The 10,806-nt window shown below is 37.1% G+C and overlaps 1 protein-coding gene across 11 annotated transcripts in view; it reads left to right on the forward strand.

Moving 5' to 3' along the window:
- Positions 1 to 10,806, forward strand: part of LOC144959121 (uncharacterized) — a 105,336-nt gene that overhangs the window by 24,503 nt on the left and 70,027 nt on the right. For 9 of the 11 annotated variants that reach the window (XM_078891558.1, XM_078891556.1, XM_078891549.1 and 6 more), the window contains exons 2-4: positions 5,144 to 5,411; positions 8,562 to 8,756; positions 9,899 to 9,974. In XM_078891558.1, coding sequence (XP_078747684.1) covers positions 5,297 to 5,411; positions 8,562 to 8,756; positions 9,899 to 9,974 — 386 coding nt within the window. In that variant the 5' untranslated portion in view covers positions 5,144 to 5,296. Of the gene's footprint in view, positions 1 to 2,310; positions 3,050 to 5,143; positions 5,412 to 8,561; positions 8,757 to 9,898; positions 9,975 to 10,806 lie in introns of those variants that run through there. The other 2 variants (XM_078891551.1, XM_078891557.1) reach the window with 2 other exon arrangements.

Consider the following 10,806-nt stretch of genomic DNA (forward strand, 5'->3'; position numbering starts at 1 on the left):
CACGCCATAAGTGAAACGTTAGTAGTTGACCAAATCCATACGGGAGGTTATACATAGGTACCACAATAGACGTCATTTTTCTGGCAGAAAAAAAACTGTATATTTTGCGTCACGCGTCGAGAATAGGACAAATTTTAAACCGGGTCATTCAACCATTAATACCTCGGCCATCAAAAAAAAAAACAAAAAAAAAAAAACGTACAGAGCAAAATTTGGTACTGTATTAATGAAGAAGGTTTCAGCTTTCTTTCTATACCACTTCAAAAATAAAAAATGGGCATTAAAGGTGAAAAAAGCCGTTTTAAAACTGTACAGCGGCGGAAAAATCCCGACATATTATTGATATAAAATTTGAACCGCGTCTGTCTAAAAGACAAACATCTTATCTCTATTTCTGCCAATTTGTTTTAACGAAGGTTGTTTAAAGGTATTCAATTATTGCCTTGTAAAGTTCACAAGGGAAAAACTCCAAACAAACAAACAAAAATTTAAAAAAACAATAACAAAAAACCCCAAACAAAACAAAACAACAAGACAGACCTTTTTGAATGCGTGAAGGATTCTTGACATTATTTTGCAGGAATATTTCTTTCAGATGGTGTGTAATTGTAATGTTTTGATATAAATGTAATGTGTCACTCGTGTGTTGTGTGATTTTGATTATAATGTGTAGGCCTATAGATAGTATGCAGATGACGTCACTCAGGCCTTTGTTATTGTTTTTGCCATCTCGCGTTTGTGAGTTGTTCTCACCTAAACTGTATTAACCAGACTAAAAAATTCATGGTTACACAGAGTTTGTGTGTTGGTCCGTTATACTTCCGGATGGCAATGTTGTGAACTCCTTGGCCAAGCGCATTCTATCTATACTTAATATAAAAATTAGTATGATGGGTCATGTGTGTGCTGTGAGCTGTGTGTCATGTCACAACACGCCAATCACCACCTCCGGTCCATAAGACGTATATACACATACACATTACTCAAATAACAGCAACACACGTACACACAAATACCGACACACACGTTATGTAGGCTAAAGGTAGACTATGAAACAAAGTGTCAAATTGCGACACACTATCTCTGTCCAGATAGTAAGTAACCCAATAAAAAAAACAAACAAATCACAACAATAAAAATCGATCGTGCTCACTGAACCGTGACAGAATGGTTGATTGGTCCATGCTCTACGTCACGCCTATAAATATAAATAATTAAAACACACTTACAACATGTTGTGGCCATTAAAAAAAACTGTAGCCAGTGTCAACAAAACAAAATGATTCTCAACTTATCAGAAATTTCTTGAATCCGAAACTTCAAATATAATGATAGAGACTTCTCAGGTTTAAGAATTTTTGACATGTTAGGGGATCATTTTAAATCGTTCGAGTATAGATAGAATGAAGTTGACATCACTCGAGTCTGTTATTGTTATTGCCATCTGCGTTTATGAGTAATTATCACTAAACTACATTAAACTGACTATAAACGTTCATGGTTACACATGGCATAGTTTTGTGTGTTGGTCCATTATGCTTCCGGATGCAATGTTGTGAACATCTTAGACAAGTGCATACTATCTATTGATAGTTCGAAGATGACGTCACTCAGGTCTTTGTTATTGTTTTTTGCCATCCGCGTTTATGAGTAATGCTCACTGAACTGTATTAACCCGACTATAAACGTTCATAGATACAAACAGTTTTGTGTGTTGGTCCGTTATACTTCCGGATGGCAATGTTATGAACATCTTAGACAAGCGCATACTATCTGTACCTAAAGAATAAGAGTTTATTTTTCTTCTTGCCAAAATATGAAAAATTGTTTTGTCAGTGTGCGAAAGTTGTTGGTTTATGGGAGTGATGTGGAAGGGAGTGGACAAGAAGTTCGATCATTTTAAATTCTCTTCGATCTCCTTTCTTTGTGATGTTCCAGCATTGAATAATGCACAGATGCTTCGACCTATTTCTCATCAATCATAGACAATTGTGAATAGAAGCCTTGATATATGTCGTCCATCATCATCATCATCATCATCATCATCATCATCATCATCATCATCATCTCTTCTTCTTCTTCTTCTTCTTCTTCTTCTTCTTCTTCTTCTTCTTCTTCTTCTTCTTCTTTTTCTTCTTTTTCTTCTTTTTCTCCATAAAAGCTTAATGAAAATATTTCAATGGGAAATTCGTCTTAAACTTCTAGTACTATTGTTTTTTTCAGAGAACACATTTTGTGGTTTGGGGGGGGGGGGGAGGAGAGAAACTTTTATGAACGTTTTACATATTTCTTTATTTTATCGTTTTACAGAGATTTGCCCTATAAAGCTCTGAATCAACACCCACAAGAGCATTGCATAGCAGAGATTTGCCCTATAAAGCTCTGAATCAACACCCACAAGAGCATTGCATAGCAGAGATTTGCCCTATAAAGCTCTGAATCAACACCCACAAGAGCATTGCATAGCAGAGAATTGCCCTATAAAACTCTGCATCAACACCCACAAGAGCATTGCATAGCAGAGATTTGCCCTATAAAGCTCTGAATCAACACCCACAAGAGCATTGCATAGCAGAGAATTGCCCTATAAAACTCTGCATCAACACCCACAAGAGCATTGCATAGCAGAGATTTGCCCTATAAAACTCTGCATCAACACCCACAAGAGCATTGCATAGCAGAGAATTGCCCTATAAAACTCTGAATCAACACCCACAAGAGCATTGCATAGCAGAGAATTGCCCTATAAAACTCTGAATCAACACCCCCACAAGAGCACAGCAATGTTTGACCATATCTCTGCCATGGATTAAACGCTACACACTACGCGATTGGTTTGTGATATCAATGTCTTTCCCAAGGAATAAAGGATAAAGACAAGAGAAGAGGTTCATTCATAAATTCGGTGTTTAAAGCAATGAATTAAGACAGGATTGTTATATTTATTTCCTATAAAAACAACGGAATCGGATAATTCTTTCAGTGTCTTTTCCGTGGATTAAAGGACATCTGATCAGCTGTGTTTTACCAAGGATTAAATTGGATTCAAGTAAAGGATTAAATTAATCATTATTTAGTTTCGGTTGTGAACAAAGGAATATCGGCAACAGAATCGTGATTTAATTTGGGTTTTAACCGAAAAAAAGCAACAGAATCGTTATTTAGTTTGGGTTTTAACCGAAAAATAAAAGCAACAAATCGTTATTTAGTTTGGGTTTTAACATAGGAATTTAGGCAGCAGAATCATTATTTAATTTCGGTTACAACCAACGAATATAAGTAACATAATCATTTTTAAAATTTCGGTTTGAACCAAGGAATAAAGACAACGGAATCTGTTTAAAATTTCATTGTCTTTTCCAACTGGTCAGATTATTATCACAGGGATAATATTATAATATATTAAATCTGTTCAAGTTTTTAAAAAATATTTTCCAAGGATGAAAAAGATACTGGATCAATTTTGTGATTTAAGTGTTTTTGAAACGTGAAAAGAAAATTGTCAGTTTATCAGTTTTTAAATATTATTATTTTTCTTTGGGAGTCCCGATAGCTCAGTTGGTAGAGCACTCGCTTCATACGGAAAGGGACTAAGTTCGATCCCGGGTGCAGTCGACACTTTTTCTGACCCTCCTGTCTACCCAGCAGTGAATGGGTAGCTGAGTCTTTTAGATTTGGCGGAAAGTACTTTGCGATAGACTAGTGTCCTGTCCAAAGGATAGCAAACAATTGCTATTGTCCGTTTCACGCTATAGAAACCGGGATAAACTCCAGCTCCATGGGCCTTAATCCTCTCCTTACCACCAAAAGGAAAATCGTCACATTCGTTACGATGCAACCAACAATTTTCTTATTCTGATTCCCTTTTGTTATAGTCATAGCTATAAAAACTCGACACTGTGTTGCAGAGATCAATTTTTTAAACAAAGTATAGAATATAATACTCGTTGCTAATCTGTTTGAAAAATCTATTTTTGTGTTGGGTCATCATGAAGTTTAGGGTAAAATTCTGAAAATAGTTGGTAAGGAGAGAGTTAACTCCCTCATTACCACCATAGGAAAAATCATCACATTTGTTACGACACAGCCAACATATTTCTCAGTCTTATTTATTTTGTATGTTATAATAATATTTCAACAAAAATGTTTGATATGGTTTAAATTATATTAACTTGTGTTGAAGATCTCGTTTAGCAGCGAAAATATGTATCTATAACAACAACGAGATAACAGCTTTTGTGTTTGAGTGAAATAAATCTATTTTTGTATAGGTTGGGTGTGAAGTTTTGGGGAAAATCCTGAAAATGGCCGGTATGGAGAGAGTAAGGGCTCTGAAGGACTAGATACTACTATAATACTAATTTCTATAGATAAACAAACCTTACTCGAAAAAGTTTTTGCACCGAAGCAATAGTTTTTCATAATATGGTAGGTATGGATTTTTCGTAAGCTACAATGTGAAATATTAAGCAACAGTGCCATTTTTATTGTCAAAGTAATACTGAGCTGTCAGAAGCTGTGAAATGTAAAAAAAAAAAATGATTAACAAAAAATTATTATCACATAAAAATCACAAAATACTAAACAGGGAATGTTTTGGGTTCAAAAATCTTCTTCGGTCAATGAATACTTTTATAATATTTAATTTTAACCCTCTTCTTACCAACTACAAGAAAATCGTCACATTTGTTGCGATACAATGACCGTTTTTCTTAATCAGATTTGTTTTGCACAGAACAAAATTTATGAAAAATCGTTGTTTTATAAAGTTTGTAAGGCTACACAAAACGTGCATTATCTAACATGCTCTTATTTCTCATGCGTTTGAGTGTAAAACGTTGTTCTGTGTTTGTTAGGTATAGAATTTTTGGGGAAAAGAAGTCATGAAAATGGTAGGTAAGGAGAGAGTTAATGTGTGCGTACATAACTTTAAATCAGGACAGACATTCTCCAGATCCATTTCTACGTCTGTATGGATTTAAATTTTAAGTGATGTTTTGTTTTTATTGTTTCTTGTTTTTGGCTGAAGAAGGGTTTTGGACCCGAAACGTTCCATGTGTTGTATTTTGTTATATTTTTTTTCGAAGCGGTTATATTCATTTTTGTTCATTAATTTTAATAGTTTTTTAAATATTTATTGTAGACAGTTCTCGACCAGAATCATATCAAAGGACTTGTAAAGTGTTACAAACAAGCTATGAGACTTCACATGAATGTGCATTTTTCATGAGGAAATCCAACCAACCAAAACCAATTGTCGTACTTTTTTAATTGTGTGCTATCACTTATAGACCTGATGACTAATAAAATGTCTCGGCGGTGTGTTTTACCATTCAAGTATAAGACGTTTTGGTTATTAACCTTCATCATCACGCAATGGACTGTAGGCGTATTGGCACAGACACGATATTGTGAGTATATTTGAGTCGTTAGTCATTACAATTATTAGTATCATCATCATCATCATCATCATCATCATCATCATCATCATCATCATCATCATCATCATCATCATCACCATCATCATCATCATCATCATCATCATCACCATCATCATCATCATCATCATCACCATCATCATCATCATCATCATCATCATCATCAACAGCAACAACGACAACATCATCATCATCATCATCATCATCATCATCATCATCATCATCATCATCAACAGCAACAACGACAACATCATCATCATCATCATCATCATCATCATCATCATCATCATCATCATCAACGACAACGACAACAACATCATCATCATCATCATCAACAACAACAACGACATCATCATCATCATCATCATCAACATCATCATCATCATCATCATCATCATCATCATCATCATCATCATCACCATCATTATTACGATTCCCCAATATAGTAATATAGTAATAACCACAATCGGTATATCAACCATCAAGCTCTCAAAAAAGTGTCCACGCCACCATAATGAACACAACTACAACAACTGTCCCTACCGCATGCGTCGTCACCAAAATCATTACCGCACAAAACAACCATCATCAATAAATTTAATTTGAGATTTTGGTGGAAAACGATATTTTACTGTCTTAGAAATAATATTATTACAGTCCAACTAACTGAAGGCACAAAAATCACAGGCGAAAAGGGTATTATAATTATGTCAGCAAGAATTTAATTCAATTGCAGTGAAATTTTCTTGCTCAAATCAGAGAATTTTAGAAAACAAATTCCTTTGTCAAAAATCACTGGACAAACAGGTCATCCGCACAATGCTGCCTTTGACTATTTATACCATTTTTCGTATATAAATCACGATTCTAAGGTATTGCCTGGGTGGGGTTCTTGACCTCCCATAGTGGGCAGGGAGGTCACTTACTGTGCCTTCTACATCTCTATATCTATTTCCCAGCTTGCTTTTTGCCATTGTCTTGGAATGAAATTACTTGGTTTTGTTCTTTCCCTCGTCGGAGTCGTTCGCTGGGAGGGAAACGGTCAAATTGACATTTAAAGTTTTAGGAAATGATATTTTTCATTGTAAATCATCTCTCTATTATGCATTTCTATATTTGTAGTTTTGAATGTATCTATAGTGTAAGCATTTGCGTGTGTTCATCTTAGTGCGATCCTGTGCTTGTGTCTGGAAGACTATTCGCAACGATGGTATAATCTTGGAATCTACATATGTTCCCCACTTGTACCATTCGCCTTTGTCTTGCTTTTCTCGTATGCTTTTAATACGATTCAATAGTCTGATGTCACGCCGCCCGGCAACGGCGGCCATCTTGGTTCTAAACAAAGAAATTCATTCCTTTTTATTTTTCATGCGGGCTAGAACTTTTCATATGCCTTGTGATCAGAATGTGTAAAAGTCAAAACATGATCAAATTTATGTTTTTTTTTCCCCTCTGGATACCCTTTATGCTCGCCGGAGAAATATTTCATACGGGCGTCCGCCATTGTTCCGATAGTTTAGAGCCAGTGTTACTAAGTTACCATGCGTCATTAGGAAGGAAGTGACATTACGACTATTGAAGAGTATTGTAAATCAAATATATTTTGACTATCCCATCTTCTTCCTTTTTACTGGCGCTGAAACGACCTCAATGTGTCGCAAGCGCCGTAAAATCCTTAAAAACAAACATAAGATTTTGCCGTAATCAAGTCGAACCATTTCATCTTAAAACAAAACAAAAACTGGAATTGTACTATGCCAAGTACTTTTTACCTGAGTGTTTGTATGGAAAAAGGTAGCTCAGGATAGTGATCCACATAACATTGAATGCACGCACCATCAACATTCCTCTCACAACGCCCACATCCCCATTACAACACCACCATCACCATCCCCACTGCAACCATCACATCCACAATCAATATCACTTACCATTACCCCTCAAAAATACAAATAATGTTTTTGTTATATCTGAAAATTGTGTAGCAGTGTCCTCCAAATCAGAAAAAATACTAGAAAAATTATCACCCAAAACATCGGCTTGCATCCATTGGGGTTGCCCCTCAAACTCAAACCTTCCGATTACGGGAAAGAGTTTACAGCGAAATACTGTAGTCTTGTGAAGAATATATTATAGGTATCAGGTAACTTCTGTGACGTAAAGATAGCACGTCTCACCGTTAATCTGGAGGTCTGAGGTTCGATTCCCAGTCGAGACAGGCTGATTTTTGGGTGTATTTTATTTAGTGAATTTATATATAAAATATAAATTGTCACTCACATTCGAGCACTTTCGTACCTCCGAGTACCCACCAACACTCATATATATATATATATATATATATATATATATATATATATATATATATATATATATATATATATATATATATTTGCAAACAATCATACTTACATACCTAATCCTCTTCAGGACTTGAGGCACATAGGGCATCCACCAATCATCTCCAATTTTTGCAGTCGGCTGCGTTTGCGGTGTCTGTATTCCAGGACAGGCCTGTTTACTTTAATTCTTTCTCAATGGTCCTTCGCCAGGTTTCTTTGGGTCTTCCCCGCTTTCTATTCCCATCTGATGTCCAGTACAGGGCTGTCTTGGGAAGTGACCCTTTTTCCATTCTGGCCACATGACCCAGTCAACGCCATCTTGTTCTTTTTATGTCTTTCAATGTTAGTGCACACTAGCAAAAGAACAAAAAAAAAAAAAAAGAAAAAGAACAAGAGCAAAAAACAAACAAACAAAGCAAAAAAAAAAAATAATCAAACACAACAAAAAAAGGAAACAAACTACAACAATCACCACGATCAGCATCAACTTTACTTACACCTCCCCCCCCCCCCCCCCCCCCCCCCCCTTATGTCTTTCAATGTTAGTGCATACTAGCAAAAGAAGAAAAAAAAAAAGGACAAAAGCAAAAACAAACAAACAAACAAATCAAAACAAAAAATAATCAAACACAACAAAAAAGGAAACAAACTACAACATACACCAAGATCAGCATTAACTTTACTTACCCCCCCCCCCCCCCCTCTCAACCCCTCCCCCCCCTCTCAACCCCCTCCCCCCTCAAACACCACTTCCCCCCTCATCCCATCCCGCCCACAGTGTGTAACGACAACATCGTCATCATGGCCGATAACATCCAAGAACCAAACCGATGCAATCAGGTCAGCACAGCGCCCACCACCTGGGACAAGGCCTGGGAATACTGCCACTCTAGAAACGGCTGGATGGTCGACTGTCCCAGCTGTTCCGAGGGGCAAGGCGCTTACATCGGAGAGGAATTGCTGGCTTATAACGGTAAGAAAAGAAAAAAAAAAAAGAAAAAGAAAAAAAAAAGATATATTTCGGCTGACAGCGTCTCAACTCTGATCACCAATTTTCCTTTATTTGTATCGAATCGTTCTGTAACGTTATTCAAACTAGTTACGGGAAATTAAATTGATATTGATAGCCACAAATATGAAACTGGGGGTGGGGTGGGGGGGGGGAGGGGGGAGGAGGGGTAAATTCTCTCAATAGCTCAGTTGGTTGAAAAACTCGCTTAACATGAAATGGGATCGAGATCGATCCCGCATGCAGTCGAGATTTTTTTCTGACCCCCCCCCCCCCCCTGTCCAACCAGCAGTGATTGGGTAGCTGGGTCTGTTAATCTGGCGGGAAGTACTTTGCCATAGACTAGCGTCCTATCCAAAGGATTGAAAGCAATTGCTATTGTCCATGTCACGCTAGAGAAACGGGGGATAAACTCCGGCTCCATGGGCCGAATGGCTCTGCTGAAAGATTACGCTCCTTGTTATGCTGAAGAATAAATGCAATATCCTAAAAATTGACCTCATAAGATAATAATAATAAGATGGTACTCTGGACACTTCGTGTTGTACTACTACGCTTACGTCACCTAAAATACATGTGTGTGTAAAGGACCTTTTGGCTAAGTGTCACATTCTAAGGCTAGAGTTGGTTTATCTTTGACATTGATATGGGAGAATACCTTTAAAATGTATAATTGGTATCAGTTTACAAGACACGAACCCGGTCAGCCATACAGGCGTTCGCGAAAAAGTATTGCCGTACTCTGGAAAAACCCATATTTAAAAATTTGGTCAGAAAACTCGTCCTTCAAATATCGATCGATTTAAATGACCCTCATCCTGGCAAAAACTCTCAAACCTGGGACTTCGCGAACGCGCTTTACAACGGCTCCCTAGGACAAGACATAACGCCTTTTTGGCTATAATACAATTTTCACCGATAAAAACAACGCAGTTTAAACCTGAGTACGTTGAGAGAATGTGAGTAGAGTGCCTTTCTCAAGGATTCAACTATGCGTCACTATGTCATGCGTTAACACAAAATCGTCTCCCTTTATTTTATTATCAAAATTGAACCATTTACTTCGAAATCACCTCATTCACCCCTTTTTTCCTTTCTATATTCAGGTGTGTCCAGTATTTGGTCAGGTCTCCACATTTCATCACACAGATTATTGAAGGACAATTTTCCTACCATTGAATCGTACGTATTCTCCTCCCCTCCACTTTCTCTCTTCTTCTTTTTTTCCCTCCTCCTCCTCCTCCTTCTTCTTCTTCTTTTTGTTGTTGTTGTTTTTGTTTTTGTTGTTGTTGTTGTTGTTGTTGTTCTTCTTCTTCTTCTTCTTCTTCTTCTTCTTCTTCTTCTTCTTCTTCTTCTTCTTCTTCTTCTTCTTCTTCTTCTTCATCTTCCTCCTCCTCCTCCTCCTCCTCCTCCTCCTCTCCTCCTCCTTCTCTTCTTCTTCTTCTTCTTCTTCTTCTTCTTCTTCTTCTTCTTCTTCTTCTTTCTTCTTCTTCTTCTTCTTTTCTTCTTCCTCCTCCTCCTCCTCCTCCTCCTCCTCCTCCTCCTCCTTCTTCTTCTTCTTCTTCTTCTTCTTCTTCTTCTTCTTCTTCTTCATCATCTTCTTCTTTTTCTTACCCTCTTGGCTATCGAGCAATGATTGGATAGCTGGGTCTGTTTGATCTGGCGGAGAGTACGAAATAGAAAAGTTAAAATATTCCTCAAATCATTCAGAACCTTCAATGAAAACCAAAAGCTCCTTTAATTTGTGACCCATGCTCTCACAGCGGTGTCACGTCGGGATGAACCAAATGCAAAAAATGCCAAATAAAATGATAAGCTGATAACAAAGTCAATTTAAAAATTATTTTTTTATCACTCTAAAATCCTGCACAGTAAAATACAGGGAGTAAATTGTACTCGTGTAAAAGGGGACAAAACAAAGTGAACGTGAGTCCCATTCACTCCCTTGTTTTGTCTCTCCATTTTATTGGCTTATATAGGCAGACTCCAGTTTGAGGTTACACCCGTGTATGCG

This window comes from Berghia stephanieae, chromosome 13 (genome assembly GCF_034508935.2).
Source record: "Berghia stephanieae isolate SIO BIC M18660-M18661 chromosome 13, UCSD_Bste_1.3, whole genome shotgun sequence".
In the NCBI taxonomy this organism is placed as follows: domain Eukaryota; kingdom Metazoa; phylum Mollusca; class Gastropoda; order Nudibranchia; family Aeolidiidae; genus Berghia; species Berghia stephanieae.